The sequence below is a fragment of the Salvelinus fontinalis genome, chromosome 1 (assembly GCF_029448725.1).
Source record: "Salvelinus fontinalis isolate EN_2023a chromosome 1, ASM2944872v1, whole genome shotgun sequence".
Taxonomy (NCBI): domain Eukaryota; kingdom Metazoa; phylum Chordata; class Actinopteri; order Salmoniformes; family Salmonidae; genus Salvelinus; species Salvelinus fontinalis.
The window spans coordinates 26,857,581-26,877,252 of NC_074665.1; the positions used below are offsets into that span (position 1 = coordinate 26,857,581).

Here is a 19,672-nt window from a genome sequence, read left to right on the forward strand (position 1 = left end):
AACTACATTGACTTAAACAAGTTGCTCATTGGTTTAAATGTTTTGTGTTCATTCCCAGACGCTGGGAGGGCGGCGACCCCGGAGTGTCCAATCAGAAGACGCCTACCACCATCCTCCTGACCCCGGACAGGAAGTTCCATAGTTTTGGCTATGCAGCACGTGACTTCTACCACGACCTGGACCCTACCGAGTCCAGGCACTGGCTCTACCTGGAGAAGTTCAAAATGAAACTCCATACAACAGCGGTAAAGACACACACACACACACGCACACTCGCGCAAACACACACTTCCCTTATTACTCTGTGTCTGCACGTGTGCAGGGCTGGCAGCTTGGTAGCCCTTGATCAAGACTCTCAGTTCTATTACATTACACATACGAGTCATTGGACGAAGGCGTCTTCTATATGGGGGAGTGTTGTTAAGAGCCCCGATGCTCGGTCTGTACATTAACACGCACCGCTTGCAGTACAGTTTTGGAAGCATAAGGACCTTATCTTTCATATCAGCGAGAAATAATAAAAATTAAAAATAAACGTTAAATTGAAACACAGGGTTAGTGTTAGTGTTCCCACACGGCCGTATCTCCATGTTAGTGTTTATGGAAAACAGACGGAAGATAGAGTCGACTACATGTGCTAATTAGCTTTCTGCATCCCCTAACACCTGTGTTTGAACGTAAGACTGAAAAATACTGTCGGCTGCAACTGTGTTAAAGCCGGTAAAAACAGTGTACAGCAGTTCCTCAGAGGAGGAAGTGGAGGACCATCCCTCAGTAAATTTCATAAAAATAAAAATTGGAAAACATTGGAAAGAAAAAGTTTTAGATAAAACTATACTAAATATATTCACGTCACCAAATAAATAATTGATTAAAACACACTCTTTTTCAATGAAGGTCTACAGTAGCCTCAACAGCACTCTGTAGGGTAGCACTATGGTGTAGCCGGAGGACAGCTAGCTTCCGTCCTCCTCTTGGTACATTGACTTCAATACAAAACCTAGGAGGCTCTTGTTTCTCACCCCTTCCATAGACTTACACAGTAATTATGACAATTTCCAGAGGACGTCCTCCAACCTATCAGAGCTCTTGCAGCATGAAATTACATGTTGTCCACACAACCAAAGGATCAGAGAATGAATCTAGTACTGAAAGCATAAGCTAGCTAGCACTGCAGTGCATAAAATGTGGTGAGTAGTTGACTTAAAGAGAGAGAAAGACAATAGTTGAACAGTTTTCAACAAATTAGTTTCTTCAAAAATGGAGAGAGATTGTCATTTTTTTCAGTTTCACTTATAGTTAGCTTACGAACTTTTGTACATCACGCAGTAACGTACAATTATTTTTGTGCGCAAAAAACGTAATACTTCCAGATCAACTGTAATATGAATTGTAAAGCACAATTTCTCCCCTTTCCAGCAAAATCAATGACGAGGCCTTCATGATGCCCATCTCTGCATGACTGAAGAAGGCAATGAGCTCCGTCTGGTCTTTTTAAAAATTACGGGTGGGGAAGCGAAACCTACTGCTTGATAGGGAAAGGGGGAGATAAGCCGTGTTGGGAAACAGCTTTTTTCACCGATCTGTCCAACTTATCACCTCTAAAATGTAAATAAAACACTATAAAGAGTTTATATAATGTTTCATTACATCCCTATTTGAAGGTTTGTGTCGAATTTGAAATGGGTTTTTACGGCGGTGCTAAAGTTATCTTCAGAAGTAAACAGCGGCTGTCGCGGCTTTTGAGAGTCATGTTGGCTTGCAGTAATGACGCAAAAACTGTATGCATTCAGTTCGACAATTGGCGAGGTATCCCCCTAACCCAGTCCCTTTCTTGTTTTTAATCTGCGACAGAAGCGCTACACCTATGTAACAGTTTAACTTTACGTCTGTCCACTCGCCCATACACGGGCTCGAACCAGGGACCCTCTGCACACATCTACAACAGTCACCCACGAAGCATCGTTACCCATCGCTCCACAAAAGCCACGGCCCTTGCAGAGCAAGGGGAACCACTACTTCAAGGTCTCAGAGCAAGTGACGTCACCGATTGAAAGGCTATTAGCGCGCACCACCGCTAACTAGATAGCCATTTCACATCCGTTACAGTCACCCCCCTTTCCCGCAGCAACCAGTGATCCGGGTCAACAGCATCAATGTAACAGTTTTAACTTTAGTCCGTCCCCTCGCCCCGACCCGGGCGCGAACCAGGGACCCTCTGCACACATCAACAACAGTCACCCACGAAGCATCGTTACCCATCGCGCCACAAAAGCCGCGGCCCTTGCAGAGCAAGGGGAACCACTACTCCAAGGTCTCAGAGCAAGTGACGTCACCGATTGAAAGGCTATTAGCGCGCACCACCGCTAACTAGATAGCCATTTCACATCCGTTACACCTGGTGGAGAGAGGCTGTACGACACAGAATGAGTTGCATTATGCGTGCGTGCTGTACGTTACGTCATGGCACGTCACAATTTAACATACAGCGTCAGGGGTTAGTCAACAGTACTTAGCTAGCAAATGAGGCTGGCTAGTTTAGTTACTCAAACACCCGGCTCAAACAGAGGAATGCTATGTTAGCTAGCTGGCTATGACTATCCAACACAACACTGGAACTCAAGTTAAGCTTTTGGTTTTATTAATTTATTGCCACTGGGGACTGCCGGTGTAACTGCTTACTGACTATAGACTGTAGCGTTACTGCATGATTGTAGCGGGATTACTAATGCATTAGTTCTATTAGCTAACGTTATGTTGACTAGGACGTTACTTTAGATCATATGGGGACAACGATGTAGGCTGTGTGTAGCGGTTATGACATGGTTTTGTCTTGGAAAGTTTTTTTTTCGCCTGGTCACATACAGATGATGTGTTGTTCATTGAAGTCTACAATGAAGAAAAAAGGTGAGAGGAGGAGAGTGCATAGAGGTTAGAAGGAATACTACGGCTACTATGAAGGTGAACTGTGTTTATGCATGATCAGGGGTGTATTCATTTACACCCTAGATACGATGATGTAGGCAAAAGAGTGTGCGAGGTGGTGAATGTGTCACTGTCTGTCATCTCAAATTTTTCTCTCGACTTATGCGCACCTATGTTGTAAACTTTCATTCATAGGCTTGGTTGTAGCCACCTCATAATGGGTAAAGGGACAATTTGAGTATCATGTAGTAGCCTCAACCTATCGACGTTACATTGAGCTGGGTGAATGGAATATGAATGACAGTCATCCAACATGCTGTAATAGAAAGGCCATGCGCGTGAATTTTTTTTGTCCTCCCTCATCATAAACGGCCCTGACCGCCACTGGTGTACAGTAAGTGTATGTTTTGCATTTGTGAAATTATTTTGATGTGATACGAAAGTAAAGGGGTTTATGTTTCCAGAGCCGTACTGCAATTGAGAATCGATTCACATTTACAAGGCGTATTTGGCTGTTTTGGCTTCCAGAGCCAATTCGCCCTTTAAACAGAACATGTAAGGTCCTTGGACTATAAGGAGTAACGTTAGGCTCCTCTAGTCCATTATTGGGCTAGCAGCTTGGCTGCCCTGAGCTGACATTGCAGCAAGCTTTTGAAGTTCTGTGTTCTGTGCCAAGTAAGAGGTAACACTGCCAGTAACTGTTGGCTCAGGCTACTGTTATTGCACATATTTCACCATAGAGGTAAAGTGGACACGATTTGGATAAGGCTGAGTATGTTGACTGGGGTCTGTCTTAGTATTTATCAGTAGATGTCTGTAGGGTGTTTAAATAAAAAGATTACGATAAGGTGGAACTTTAGTTTTCTTTGTCGTCCCTTCTTTCTCCCAATCAGAATCTCTCCATCGACACAGAACTCCATGCAGCCAATGGGAAGAGAGTTAAAGCTATTGATATTTTTGCATATGCTCTGGCGTTCTTCAAGGAGCAAGCACTAAAGGTAAAGTATTACCAGGTTCTACTGCATGGTATAGTACATGCAAAAAAATATATACATTGGTTTCATATATTGAATACATGTATCTTATATGAATTAGACGTAGAATTTAATGCTCAGCGATAGTGCTGATGTTATGGTGGGTCAGGGAACATAGATGCCATGCTTGATGTGATCCCGTGCAGGAGTTGAGTGACCAGGCGGGTGCAGAGTTTGACAATGCAGACATCAGATGGGTCATCACAGTGCCAGCCATCTGGAAAATGCCAGCCAAACAGTTCATGAGGGAGGCAGCCTACAAGGTGGGTTGGCCCCTGTCAATCAAAACACGTCCATGTGCACACGCATGCAATCACACAGGGAGGCACATACGCTCATGCATGCATATACACACATTGTAAGGTTGAAAGTCAAATATTCCTTGTTTCAAATTACTGTCTGTCTGCTGTAGTCTGCTTTCAACAGCTCAAATGACAAACTTTTGCCGCTCAAACCATCTATCTCCCTCAGAGTAAATGATGCGTCTGTACAGTCTCGCCATTAGCTCTCGTTTGGCAGAGGCACTGCAGGTACTTGGGAGAGAAAGTGATGACGGTGCATGACTAGCTTTACCACCCTGGCTGCTGCTGTGATTTATTACCTATAGGAGAGAGGTTGGTTGCTGCTCTGGAGCTGCAGTGCCAGACAGTGACGACTACTCTCCTCCCCCTCTTTCTCTTGCTCTCTCTCCTGTATGGGGGTAGAGAGAGAAAGACTGATCCACCACGACAGCAGTAGAGGAGAGGACAGAGAGTAGAGGGAGGGCAGCTGGGGGGAGCCACCAGGGAGAGGGATCATTTCATCACTACGAGTCGTCCCAAGAGAGAATTTGAGGATAGGACAGTGAGACAAGGGATAGCAGGGAGGGGGTGCATACTGAGGATGAGAATAGAGGGGCTTTGTGATTGTGATCACTTTTGTGATCATTCTCAATAGGCTGTGAGGGAGAGGAAAATAAATAAGACAAATACCTTGGTTCGACTCTAACTCCAATGTATGTTATTCCACAATACACACATGCCAGTTTACAGCATAGTCAGAAAGGCAGGGTTGTTTATTTTCCCCCAGAGGAGCACAGTGGTGGGAGGGAGCTGCAGAGAGCTGTGCGATGGGCACATGGTAGTGCGGTGTGGTACTCTGTGTAGGGGAATTTCAGGGGAGAGGGCTAGAGGAGTGGGTGTGTGAAGAGGGAGGGGTGGAGGGGTGTGTGAGGAGGGAGGGGTGGGAGTGTGAGGAGGGAGGGGTGGAGGGGTGGGAGTGTGAGGAGGGAGGGGTGGGTGTGTGAGGAGGGAGGGGTTGATGAGTGGGTGTGTGAAGAGGGTGGGGTGGAGGAGTGGGTGTGTGAGGAGGGAGGGGTGGAGGTATAGGACATTAGTATGTGTGAGAGAGTGTCACATGGGTGTGGCAGTCTGTCTGAGGCTGCAGCCGCCGGATAGAGACACCACCCTCCCCTCTGCAGTGAACAAAGACGATGGACTGGAGAGAGAGGAGGAGGAGAGAGGGGAGAGAGCAATAGAAGGAGACAGGATAGGAGAGATATGAGAGGAGGAGAGACGAAGAGGAGAGGCTCTTTAGACAGCTTGATCACAAGATATCTGCAGTGAAGGTTGAGGCACAGTAAGAGGGGGAGGATGTTTGGTTAGGGGCTGGGAGAGTGGCTGCGTATCTGCAGTGACTCAGCATCCTCTGGCTGGATCATTTATTACTGTTACTGGGGGAAAAAACAAAACACCCCTACCTTACCCACGTCTCCCTCTCCTCCTTTCCTCCTCACTCTCCTTGACCCCTTCACCGCGACATGCAGAATCTCACAAAGTACAGGGATGTGATAATTTGCCTGTCTTTTTCTGTGTATATTGTGGACAGAAACACAAACCAGCCAGAACAGCATGTTGATTGATAGGCCTTCAAGTTGTTCGAATGCTGCAAAAGCAGTTGTTGCTTGTGGATGTTTCGAGAAATGTAATAGCTTTTGGGAATTGCTTTTATGCTAGGATTGCATGATTTATCCCTTGAGTATTTTCCTATTCAAATCTGTGGCCTGCACATGAGCCCAATAATTTTCCAACAGCCATTTATGGTTTAGTAGTGAACTAGATAATGTTTTAGATGAATGAGGGTTGTGTTAAATTGTTCCATTTCAGCTGTGTATGGTATAGTGTTGTATTACTGTGTAAGGGTATGTAGACATTGTAACTTTGATGTTCCTAAATTAATTCAGGAAAAAGTTTGGTGCTGACGGCCATATTACTTTCTATTTTGAGGTATCTTGAATCCTTAACATACACTGACTATTAACCAATGAGGGATGTTTATAGTAACTTACTAGGACAGTTATTCACATTGCTGGTTTTATTGAGGTCATCTTTCTGATGTTAAGGAAAAAGCTGATGTCCAGTATTTCCTGTTTGTGCTCTGCCATTCTCTAGGCTGGTCTGGTTCCCCGTGACAACCCAGAGCAGCTGATAATTGCCCTTGAGCCTGAGGCAGCCTCCATCTACTGCCGCAAGCTCCGCCTCCACCAGATGATTGACATTGGCACCAAGACCAACCAGAACGGTTTCAGCCCCACTGAGAATGTAGGGGCAGGGATGACACAGGGTAAATCCCACCCCCCGTCACCCCACAGGCCAATCAGAATATGAGCATCACATTGAACGTCACAGTAATGTACCATGGTAACATTTTGGATCCCCCATGTAACGATTTCATACAGTATATGCCTCTGAAACTAATCTTGGACTATAGATTGGTTATTGGTCGACAAGCATGTTTATCATTCCAAAAAGAGTCAAATCTGTGTTTTTGCCTGTAGAATTCATTCTGGATAACTGTATTCACGATGGAGAGGTAGTGGTGGCTGGGGAAAAACCGTCTCCCCACTCAAGTCAGGTCACAGGTTACTGCAGTGATATTGTACGTTTATGTAAAATGCTGCTAATAGTCAAACAACCAGTGGCTTCAATGAATCTTAAACATACATTTCCTCTCAACGGATAATGTGTATGGGACAATATCCTCAACCCTAACATAACTTTCATTTTCATATTCAGATAGAAAAAATGCATGGACAAATACAAATCATCACATTCTCCATGTCTATTTGCTTTTGCTTCTTTTTCCTAAAATGTGCACGAGCCCTTGAATACTATGGGAAAATTAGCCAACAACTATTCGTATTCAGGATGTAGCACAGAAAATGTACTGATATCTGAATGTACAAAAGGTAATTCAAATGCTAAATAATGCCACCTTAGAACTGGTCCGTATTATACAATGAAATCCAATCTTATATTTGACACCCAAGCGAATCAGCAATAGCAAATTACCATAAACTCCCTCAAGCCTTTCCTCTCTCTCACTCATCGATCTTTTGTTTCGGGAAAGAGTTTTGGTTCTCCATAGATCATCTAAACAAGAGATTTAGAAGCTTAGTGCCCTTCAGTCCTATCTCGCTATGCTGTTGACTAGGGATAGGACTAAACCATACTCACACTAGCATTCACTTGCTTGAATGCACTTATTTTAGTTCAACGGCGTACCTTATGCGTATTAAGGAGGTTGAACTTCTGTACAGAAGCTGAAGGCTATGTTATGGCTATATAGTAGTGCTGTAGTGTTAGTTGGAATTCAATCTGATTCGCCCACACATACAGTAGAGGAAACCCTTTAGGACTACAGTAGATATGGTATACTGTCTTTAATAAGAACTGAGATGAGAGATGACGTACTATATACATTAGTATTTTTTTATGCTTATTACTCACTGCAACAATATGAAAACAGTATTTGCGCTGTAACTAGACACTTGTTACCTTAAGGTTCTTGGATGAAGATAATTGATTTGATTTAATGTTCATTGCTTCCATCATGGTTTACAATGCTAACCTCATGCTATTATAGAGCGGAAGTCTATTGGTGGCTCTTTGGAGCAGATGTTTTTCTTTTAAAGACTCTCTAATGACCTGCTTTAAGCTGTGTCTGGTCGGCTTAGGTCCGGGGCTAAAGCTATGATTATGAGCACATACTGTAAGACTTGCAGAGTTTATACAGTACCAGTCAAAAGTTTGGACTCACCTACTCATTCAAGGGTATTTCTTTATTTATACTATTTTCTACATTGTAGAATAATAGTGAAGACATCAAAACTATGAAATAATACATATAGAATCATGTGGTAACCAAAAAAGTGTTAAACAAATCAAAATAGATTTTAGATTTTAGATTCTTCAAAGTGCCACCGTTTGCCTTGATGACAGCTTTGCACACTCTAGGCATTCTCTCAACCAGCTTCATGAGGTAATCACCTGGAATGCATTTCAATTAACAGGTGTGCCTTGTTAAAAGTTAATTTGTGGAATTTCCTTCCTTCTTAATATGTTTGAGCCAATCAGTTGTGATGTGCCAAGGTAGAGGTGTTATACAGAAGATAGCTCTATTTGGTAAAAGACCAAGTCTACATTATGGCAAGAACAGCTCAAATAAGCAAAGAGAAACGACAGTCCATCATTACTTTAAGACATGAAGGTCAGTCAATCCGGAAAGTTCAAGAACTTTGAAGGTTTCTTCAAGTGCAGTCACAAAAACCATCAAGCACTATGATGAAACTGGCTCTCATGAGGACCGCCACAGGAAAGGAAGACCCAGAGTTACCTCTGCTGCAGAGGATAAGTTCATTAGAGTTAACTGCACCTCAGATTGCAGCCCAAATAAATGCTTCACAGAGTTCAAGTAACAGACACATCTCAACATCAACTGTTCAGAGGAGACTGTGTAAATCAGGCCTTCATGGTCGAATTTCTGCAAAGAACCCACTACTAAAGGACACCAATAAGAAGAGACTTACTTGGGCCAAGACACACGAGCAAGGGACATTAGACCGGTGGAAATCTGTCCTTTGGTCTGATGAGTCCAAATTTTACATTTTTGATTCCAACTGCTGTGTCTTTGTGAGATGCAGAGTAGGTGAACGGATGATCTCCGCATTTGTGTGATTCCCACTGTGAAGCATGGAGGAGGAGGTGTGGTGCTTTGCTGGTGATACTGTCACGGTTCATGAATCCACTGCCTCTCTCTCTCTCTCTCTCTCCTGTGTTTGTGTGGGCGTGGTTTCCAATCTTGGCCTGATTGTCTGCGCCAGCTGGAATTAATTATCTTCCCCTTTATATGTTCTGTAACCTGTGTTTCTTGTTGTCAGATCGTTGTTTCTTCCCTGAGGTTGTGTCGTGTGTCAGTGCTCTTTCTCTCGCAGCCCTTGTGGGAATTATCTGCTGTGCTCCTTCCTACCCAGCCGGACTCACTCCCTTGGATTTCTCAGCACGCTATCATCAGAGGATGTGCCCTAGGCCCTGGGTTGGATTCTGTCTGAGTATATTCTGTCTGTCCTGTTGATGCTGTAAACTATTTCATTAAACCATCGTTGCTTGCATCTTGCATCCGCCTCTGTATTGTGACAGATACTGTCTGTGATTTACTTAGAATTCAAGGCACACTTAACCAGCATGGCTACCACAGCATTCTGCAGCAATACGTCATCCCATCTGGTTTGCGCTTAGTGGGACTATCATTTGTTTTTCAACAGGATAATGTCCCAAAACACACCTCCAGGCTGTATAAAGACTTTTTGACCAAGAAGGAGAGTGATGGAGTGCTGCATCAGATGACCTGGCCTCCACAATCACTTGACCTCAACCCAATTGAGATGGTTTGGGATGTGTTGGACGGCAGAGTGAAGGATAAGCAGCCAACAAGTGCTCAGCATATGTGGGAACTCCTTCAAGACTGTTGGAAAGCGTTTCAGGTGAAGCTGGTTGAGAGTATGCCAAGAGTGTGCAAAGCTGTCGTCAAGACAAAAGGTGGCTACTTTGAAGGATCTCAAATATAAAATATATTTTGATTTGTTTAACACTTTTTTGGTTACTACATGAATCCATGAGTAATTTTATAGTTTGTTGTCTTCACTATTATTCTACAATGTAGAAAATAGTCAAAATAAAGAAAAACCCTTGAATGAGTAGGTGTGTCCAAACATTTGACTGGTACTGTATTTCTCGTATATCTTTACATTCTTGTAAAATGCTGAGTTTGTTTTCCAAAACGGTGCTCATAGTATCGCAAGTCTATATACTGGATTTTAGAACCGGCGGCGACAATGTAGCACCATCCAACGGAATTATCTTCTACTCTATCATCTGTCTTTCCATAATAATTATGGGAAATGTAGTTGGTTTGAAATGAATCCTTTGATAGATGGTCAGTTTGTGTGTGCATTACCTTCAGTAGCAATGCAGAGGTCAGAGAGAGGTTGGACCAAAAGAAGGGGGCACAAGTCAATGTCCCCTCCCTAATGATGGTGTTTCCAACAGGATGTTATAACTCTTTTCCAACGGAGGTGTTTTTATGTTGGAAGGAAGCCTACGGGAAGGGAAAGTGTACTCTCTGTCCAGCTGCCGCTGTTTCCTCCTTACATTAACTTTCCCATAATGGCCGCTCCTCTATTCGAGCAGCTTCCACCATAGCTAACTCATAATGTTCTCACAGCATTCCCGGAAAGTTATTTCTTCATTGTGTTTTGACATGTCGACGGAGGAGTTAATGGTGACATAGATAGACCCCACTCTCACACTCTCCTGAGGACTAATGGGAGTCGGAAAGTCCTCCTTTCCCTTCATATTGTTTCCGCTCTATTGGAGAAAATGTCCTTCTGACATCTTGGTCGATGTGGTCATGCTACTACTACTGCTGTCCTGTTTTCAACCAGTGATTACAAGGTCCATATGCAATTAATGTCACCATTAGCCTGTAAGTACTGATCATAATTGCATTCTCCAGTTCTGAACATTTAGAGTAGAATGTCCTTTCCTTGGCCAGCGTTCTCTCCTCCCTTTGCAGCTAACACATTTTGTTCCCCATAGGAAGAACATTTCATCAGCATACAGTTGAAGTCGGAAGTTTACATACACTTAGGTTGGAGTCATTAAAACTCGTTTTAGGCCTACCTTCAAACTCAGTGCCTCTTTGGTTGACATCATCGGAAAATCAAGAGATCAGCCAAGACCTCAGAAAAAAAATTGCGGACCTCCACAAGTCTGGTTCATCCTTGGGAGCAATTTCCAAACGCCTGAAGGTTAAGGACAACAAAGTCAAGGTATTGGAGTGGCTATCTCAAAGCCCTGACCTCAATCCTGTAGAAAATGTGTGGGCAGAACTGAAAAAGCATGTGCGAGAAAGTAGGCCTACAAACCTGACTCAGAAACACCAGCTCTGTCAGGAGGAATGGGCCAAAATTCACCCAACTTCTGGTGGGAAGCTTGTGGAAGGCTACCCAAAACGTTTGACCAAAGTTAAACAATTTAAAGGGAATGCTACCAAATACTGATTGAGTGTATGTAAACTTCTGACCCACTGGGAATGTGATGAAAGAAATCAAAGCTGAAATAAATTATTCTCTCTACTCTTATTCTGACATTTCACATTCTTAAAATAAAGTGGTGATCCTAACTGACCTAAGACAGGGAATTTTTACTAGGATTAAATGTCAGGAATTGTGAAAAACTGAGTTTAAATGTATTTGGCTAAGGTAAACTTCTGACTTCAACAGTATATGCTAATAAAATACAGTTTGAATATAAAAAATGGAAAATGAAACACTAGATCCAAATAGTCTCACAATAGATTTGCTCATCCCTGCAAGTCAACACAGTTTCTGGGATGGGTACCTGTAGTTAGGCTATATGGACAATTCTGGAGTTCTGCTGCTGACTTCACACATCCATCCTAGACCTCATATAGCCCTATCATCCTGTCGCTTGACTTACATTGTATGACCCACACAGCTTCACCAAAGCGCTTCCACCCTTCTCACGCTTGGTCATTCTCTCTCTGTCAATAACCAGCCAAGGAGCATGTCCGGAGCAAACGGCAGAGCCGCACCTTTTTGGTGGAAAATGTCATAGGGGAGCTTTGGTCGGAGCTGGAAGAAGGTAGAGTCTTTTTCTCTCTTTTACGCTTCTGTTTCTCTCTCCCTCCTCCCTCTCTATAGAGTAATTGCTCCTGCTGTTTCTTATGCTGCTGATCATGCATCGTGTTTGTTATTCGGTGCCTTGAAAAACAAAAACCTTATGTTTATTGAGTGGGAGGATCTATTCTACTTAATATCGTTCTAGTTTCTGCTAATAACCTCATGCTTTTACAGTCTAATTAATCGATTACATTTCTCTACTAATCAAATGCTTCCTGTAGGTTTGGCTGGATGTTGACATGTCAGTGACCGTATGGTTGATTACATGATCACATGGTGATTACTGACCAGTGTGACAGTGTGGGCATGGTGATAGTAGGTTATCTACTGTATAAAAAGACTGAAATCCAGTATAGCAATTGGCTTATCCTCTATCCGATACACTGTATCTAGTTCTCCAGTACCCACTTGGGGTTTTAGGGCGCGACGGCCTCATGACTACTCATGTTGACCGTCCGCTGAGTGTGTCCCAAAAACAGAAGCCGCTTTTAGAGGAAATTGTCAGAAGTCATGCTTCAGAGGCGTTATTGGCTACCACTATAGTCTTCTGCTCCTTCGCCTCCAATGACGTTTCTCTCTCTCCGTGTCCCCAGGTGACCGCTATGTAGTGGTTGACTGTGGTGGCGGAACGGTTGACCTCACGGTCCACCAGATACGGCTCCCTGAGGGACATCTCAAGGAGCTCTATAAGGCCTCAGGTAAAGAGAGTGCTCAATGCTCAGATAACAGCTCTCACTGAATACATGTTATACTGAGATGGATCTAGGCAATATCCTCAATTCAAAAATATTCACATTCTTCTGGCTGTTCTATCACATTCTGGGGTGGCTGCATGTGTAAAGGACGTCACACTGCTTGCTTAGCAAGTACCACTTCCTCCTAATTCATCCCATTCCTGGCACAAACTTGGGACCTCTGCCTTGCTAGCACATGTGACCGCCCTCCTGGAGTGTCTTACCAGTCTGCGCCACGCGGAAAGCTAGCTGCTCGCTGGCGCAAGTGGGGAAACTTCAGGCTGAGGACTAAATTTCACACATCCCCATGAGCTACACATGACCTCCTAGTCTCAAAAAAACACTTTCAAAGGCTTAATCAGGGTCCATGCATCCCCTCTGCTCTGTGGACTCGGTGTCATTTGAGCTCTTATTGACTGACACTCATTTTCACTTCCTCAGGCGGTCCTTATGGCTCCATTGGTATTGACTATGAGTTTGAGAAGCTCCTGTGTAAGATCTTCGGGCCCGACTTCATCGACCAGTTTAAGATCAAGCGGCCGGCTGCCTGGGTGGATCTGATGATCGCGTTTGAGTCCCGGAAACGGGCAGCGGCCCCGGACAGGACCAACCCCCTGAATATCAACCTGCCCTTCTCCTTCATCGACTACTACAAGAAGTTCAGAGGTCACAGTGTGGAGCACGCCCTGCGCAAGAGCAAGTGAGTGTGTGTGTGTGTGCATATGTGAGTGTGTGTATGATTGCAGAGGGTTCGAGGATCGGTATAGGATACAGAATACACTGAAAGTCCCTATTGAGTGATTACCCGATTACCCAAGCATGTGTCTGAATAAGCATGTGCTAGCTGTCGGATGTAATATACCTTTACTTGGTGTATGTATCCAGGGGAATACACACACGTCTCCTCTGCAACAGATCTCAATTCCATTACCCAAACATTAAATGACCAACTTGCGACATATGACCATTACTATCCATTTGTTTGTGATACTGTGTGATAAATTAGATGCATTTTATTATACCACGAGTGGAACTTCATTTGGGTACATGTGCTTAAAAACATAGGACATAATACCAAAACACACAATGCAATACGATACAGTAAAATGCATAGAAAATAGTGCAATATAAAATCTATTCAATGAGGATTACTTCTATCAAACTATCAGTTGTCCAGGCACTGGCAATGATTATCCATTATACAGTCTGAAACTGCCCAGTAAGCCAACCAGCGAATTCAGAATTTACCACCTTTCCCCCTCCACCACCTTACAGTCAACTCATTAAGAGACGTGTCTATTGTACAATATAGTAGACTAGTGTCATTAGCTGACTAAGTATTCCCACTCTGGTTCATTCAGTTCAAATGACCTTAGATAAGTCTAAAATGCTTTCTTCCTGCTTATACACAGTAGTATGTGCAGTAGTAGTGTTACACTAATAAATGTTTGGATCAGTATGTGCACTTGGATTCACTAAAGATGACTGAATAACTTGAAATAAACCTTGTGTATATAAAGACCTTGTCTCGCTTTGATACTATCCTGTAGTCTGGCTGTTAAAAGTACTGTCTTACATTAGTATAGATTTTCATCCAGTATTAAACTCATGGGACCCTTAAAGACATTCAGACGCCAGAAACCTGAGCCTCCAGGGGTCCTGCGGGTCCTCTGACTCATAGTCAGAACTGTAAATCATTTAGGATGTCTCGCTGTGCCGCAAAAGCCTTTCTGTGAAAGAGAGAGGTCACTGGCAAGCACACACTCACGTCTAGAAGAATTCTCGAAAGAGACCAGATGGATTCTATACACTCCTATAAGATCTGTTACAATACAACCACTGAGGGGGATGAGTATACCGTACATGTAGAAAAACAGAGAGCTTTTGCATGGAGGCAGACACTACTTATCTATTGTTCTCCTACAGACATACAGTACATGTATTCCACAGAGAGCTCACTGTTAAATCTCCATACAGATAATTTACCAAGAAGCACAATGGGTAAACATTTGTGAAAGATACAGGGATTTCATTATATTCATTCTGACTGTAAAATTTTTATTTTTTACATGTCCTAAAGTCATTATAGGCCACCTACTGGCGAAGGAGGAAGTATGGTTCGGAGTGTATTGTATCAGTGCTTATACGGTAGCTTACCAATCTACTGGTAATCAGAGCAGCGTCAATAATGGCATGCTAATCTGTCCTCCCTTCTCTCTGCAGTGTGGACTTTGTGAAGTGGTCCTCCCAGGGCATGCTGAGAATGAACCCTGATGCCATGAACGCCCTCTTCAAGCCCACCATAGACCACATCATTCAGCACCTCAGTAAGTAGCCACTATTACTCGTTTAAAAAAATGTTTTCTTGAAGGGACTTCTTAGTACGGACACACATATATACTGGTAGTATCTGAAAGATATTGCCTGTTGTCATTCTATATTTGGAGGCCAAACCTTAGGTGTAGCAATACTGCATCCTAAATAATGTTCAGCTGTTGGCCCTGCTGCTGTCTTGACAAAGTGACATATCTCAATTGACCAAGATGAATAAAGCATCAGCATGGTTATGTTTTCAAATTGGATTGTATGCATCACCATACTGTATGTGAGCACGCCCAGCCTGGTCTCAGACTAGACGTAACATAGTCAAGTAGTATGATATGTTACATTTGGTATGATTACATATAAAATAATGTTACTTAAGGCAAAAATTAAAGTGGGGTGGTTGGTCGGGGTAGATGGGTTGACGTATAATGAGAACATCTAGCAACCCAAAGGTTGCGTGTTCGAATCTCATCATGGACAACTTTAGCTAATTAGCAACTTTGCAACTACTTAGCATGTTAGCTAACCCTTCCCCTAACCTTAAACCTTTAACCAAACTCCTAACCTTAACCCCTAGACTAGCTAACGTTAGCCACAACAAATTTGAGTTTGTAACATCTAATATATTTTTCAAATTTGTAACATATTATACAAATTGCAATTCATAATATATTGTACAAATTCCAATTCATAATATGTCATACAATTTGTAATTCATAACATATACAAATTGTAATTCGTAACATATTATATGTATATTATATTATACAAAATGGATGATGGACATTCACAAATTAATACATAGCATATGAAACATAACATATCATACTAATTGGAGTGTCCCGGATTTACATTTATTATGTTACGTCTACCACTGAGTCTAGGTTTGCACTCCACCCAGGCTGAATTGAAAGCATTCCCATCCCATTCTCTAAGGAGTTGAGATCCCAGAAGAGATATCTGGGGAGTGCACACTGCATCCCAAGGCTTCCTCTCACTGTACAGTGAGCAGTCTTCCCAGTACTCCCACCCAAAATAAACCAACCTACTTCAATTATGCATGCAGTGTTTTTGGACAGAGAGTAAGAAGTGGGTCACATTACTTTAGCATGGTCTGCTTGGAGTCTGATGAACTGTCTGATAACTTTGGGACTCAAACAGGGAGGGGAGTTTGGAGATAAATATTTCAGGAAATGTTGTCCTCTGGCGTAACACATAGCCATATGCTATTGCCTGCAGAAAACTGAAATTGTATTAATGCTTCACATACTATAGAGTAGAACTCTAGTTGAATAACAACTCTTTCCCTCTCAGCCGATCTCTTTGAGAAGCCGGAGGTGTCTGACATCAAGTTCCTGTTCCTAGTGGGCGGCTTTGCTGAGTCGCCCCTGCTGCAGCAGGCGGTGCAGAACATGCTGCAAGGACGCAGCCGCATCATCATCCCCCACGACGTGGGCCTCACCATCCTCAAGGGGGCCGTTCTCTTCGGCCTGGACCCCAGCGTCATCAAGGTGCGCCGCTCGCCCCTCACCTACGGCGTGGGCGTCCTCAACCGCTACGTGGAGGGCAAGCACCCGCCCGACAAGATGCTGGTGAAGGACGGCACGCGCTGGTGCACCGATGTCTTCGACACCTTCATCACTTGCGATCAGTCCGTGGCCCTGGGCGAGACGGTGAAACGCAGCTACACGCCCGCCAAGCCCAGCCAGCAGGTCATCGTCATCCACATCTACTGCTCGGAGAAGGAACGCGTGGGCTTCATCAGCGAGCCGGGTGTGAGGAAGTGCGGCACCCTGCGGCTGGATGTGACCGGTACGGAGAGCACCGTCGTGCGCCGTGAGATCCAGACGCTCATGCAGTTTGGGGACACGGAGATCCGAGCCATGGCGGTGGACGTAGCCACTTCGCGTACCGTCAAGGCTAGCATCGACTTCCTCAGTCAGTAAATAGGGTGATATGGAGAAATAAGGTCAAAGGGTCATAGGAAGTGAAACCTCCAGCAGCACACACACAATGAGCCAGGGAACAGTGGCAAGAATGTAGCAGTATATTGATCTTTGGGCCTTTTCAGATTAGCATGAGTGCTAGTTTGTTTCTGCTTTAGCTGACTCCTTGGTCAGAAACAAACTAGCATTCAGGTTTTATCCCTGTGTACCATCTGTGTGTGTATCTAGTCTTAAGTGCAGGCTATATTGATGTGCTCTGCTCTAGAGATGTTTAGATTGGAGTATGTACAGAGATACAACACAGATTTGTACTGTAGTCATATATTGCTATTGATACGTACAGCCTTGTTTCAGGTCCATTGTGTGTTATCTGTGGTTGTGTGCTGTAGCTGTGTTAGGTCATGGTAGGTGGGTACTGTAGTAACTCCTATCTTGCAGCTCTTACAGCTACAACACTATGCTATGACACAATGCTCCACAAACCTATGTCCTCTCCAACCCTCGCTCATGGGACCAAATTTTCACAACTGCTATGACCATTAGGCATTTAAAACCAAACTCCTGGGGTTTCCTTGAACAACAGTTAGAAACTATCATTCAGATGCTTATCCTACTCATCAGACCAGAGTTTTATTGAGTCGGGGTTGGAGAGCACCTGAGATGAGGGAAGGCAGTGGTTCTCCAACAAGAACACTCCACTTGATCAGTTAAACTTCACTGGATAGCTTTCAAATCTGTATTTATCTCCACCATCTCCTGTGGTTAGGCATGAGATACCATAGAAAGGAGTTATATTACCTTATGAAAACAAACTTGGTGCATTAGCTTTTAAAATACATTTGAAGTCATGGAAACTCAGTTCATTTTTGGTCAAATGTAAGCAGACGGTCTCCTATCCTGTCAACAATATCTGTTTAAGGCAAAGGTTGGCTTCTAAATGTGGCTTATTCAGCACTGCAAACAAATCTATGTGTTAGAAATATAGAGAGACTAACAACTAGCTGTTTAGACGTCAGGCTTGATTGTCGAGACGTTCTATCATTTCTTACAAACAACGTAAAAATCCACCTCACTGTTTAACATGTTGCGCTGATCCACAACAAAATATAAATCCGAGAATGTGAAAAGTGGCAGAGTTGACAATGCTGCTAGCTGAACCGGCAAACTGATTTGAATATAGCCATTGCAATGTGCTTTGTGGTTGCCTTCATTTGTTATGCTTATGAGACGACCGAGGACAAAAAAACACTGAATTTCCTTTTTGAATATCTGAAATTCAGGAGATTGTGTAGGCCGTTGAAAAGGAAAGATGAAATTGAAAATATGTTTATTTCTGTAAATACAGTATTTAAATATTGTACAGATTTTTAGCGTTATTATTTTAGCAGCTTTAGAACAGAGAGTATGTATGCTTTCACACAGACACCTTTTCCCACTATTCTCACCAGCCATAGCATGCGAGTCGAGGCAAAATTTTAATGCCGCATTCATTGACAATGAGTGAAAGTGAGCATCGAAAGAGACCTTGATTACCTTTGTCCTTAAAACATGAGTGGTTATTGTTATGGAACATGGAGTTTCTCTGGGTTGGGCAAATATTTGTGTTGGCTTTGTAACTGTCAATTTGTGTTTAGTTAAAATGTTTACAATAAAATGACAATTGGCTTTTGAAAACCTGTATTCAAAATATCAATAGCAAATATTTTTTTGGGGTCTTTCTAACTACAGTAATTGGCAAATCATACTGACAGACACAATGTCAACTGAAACTATACTTCAACCACCCTGCAAATAATAGAAAATTACAGTTCCAAATCATTGTCTTTCTTCCCCAAATGTAATACAAGAGCAATAAAACCTTACAATTGCAAGGTATTGTTCCTTACCAAAATTTAACTCAACCATTTACATTTTTGTGCTGTGCTTCCATTTTAAATTTGTTTCAAGGCTGCAGCTGCCGGAAGCTGCTGTTGAAAGTATTATCCCCTAAATCAAGTATTGATGGAAGGAAACAACGCAATATATACTTCATATTTAAACATATAGATACAATAAATAGCTTTATACTGGAGAAGAAAAAAAGTTTATGGCCCAACATACAATAATTTACCCAAATGAATGCCTAAGATGAGATGTCAAAACTATTCAGCATATAGACACAATTCATGTCCCTAGTCTTGATTCAAGACAGAGGTAGTGTATTACTCACTAGTAACTGGATTTGGATTTAAATTTGGATTTATTGATTTTGTTTTCTACCATAGCTGTTGTTTGCAGATGCACTCAATTTGAGTGGTTGGTAACAAGGTATAGCGCAGACCATGCATGATAACCTGGTCTTCCAGCAGTGTTCCTCTCTGAGAACCCTACACTGAGGATTTCAAACTAATGTGAGGTAGAGTCTCACAGAAGAGCTCTGTGAATTTAAGTTGGTCTCCCTTGACTTGTTGACGTGAAAAAGTGCACATGCTTTGATCCCCGATGCTGCCTTTGGCACTCTCCTGCAGTGCACGTTTTGCATGATTAAATCTTTACAAATGGTGAGAACATCATTTCTAACCACACTTTTTTTAAGTTTGAGGGTTAGGTGTGGTGATAATGTTACACCACCATGTGTGGAGAAAAGTGTGGCCTTTTCAACTCTAGATGTAATGACAAATGAATAATTAACTGCGAAGGAAATGCTTT

General features: G+C 42.9%; 1 protein-coding gene across 3 annotated transcripts in view; it reads left to right on the forward strand.

Moving 5' to 3' along the window:
• Positions 1–18,658, forward strand: part of LOC129851458 (heat shock 70 kDa protein 12A-like) — a 53,479-nt gene extending 34,821 nt beyond the window's left edge. For all 3 annotated transcript variants that reach the window (XM_055918030.1, XM_055918021.1, XM_055918012.1), the window contains exons 4-12: positions 59–245; positions 3,819–3,923; positions 4,106–4,222; positions 6,389–6,560; positions 11,855–11,941; positions 12,573–12,677; positions 13,155–13,413; positions 14,937–15,040; positions 16,353–18,658. In XM_055918030.1, the coding sequence (XP_055774005.1) occupies positions 59–245; positions 3,819–3,923; positions 4,106–4,222; positions 6,389–6,560; positions 11,855–11,941; positions 12,573–12,677; positions 13,155–13,413; positions 14,937–15,040; positions 16,353–16,984 (1,768 nt within the window). In that variant the 3' untranslated portion in view covers positions 16,985–18,658. The remainder of the gene's footprint in view (positions 1–58; positions 246–3,818; positions 3,924–4,105; positions 4,223–6,388; positions 6,561–11,854; positions 11,942–12,572; positions 12,678–13,154; positions 13,414–14,936; positions 15,041–16,352) is intronic.
• Positions 18,659–19,672: the final 1,014 nt, after the last annotated feature.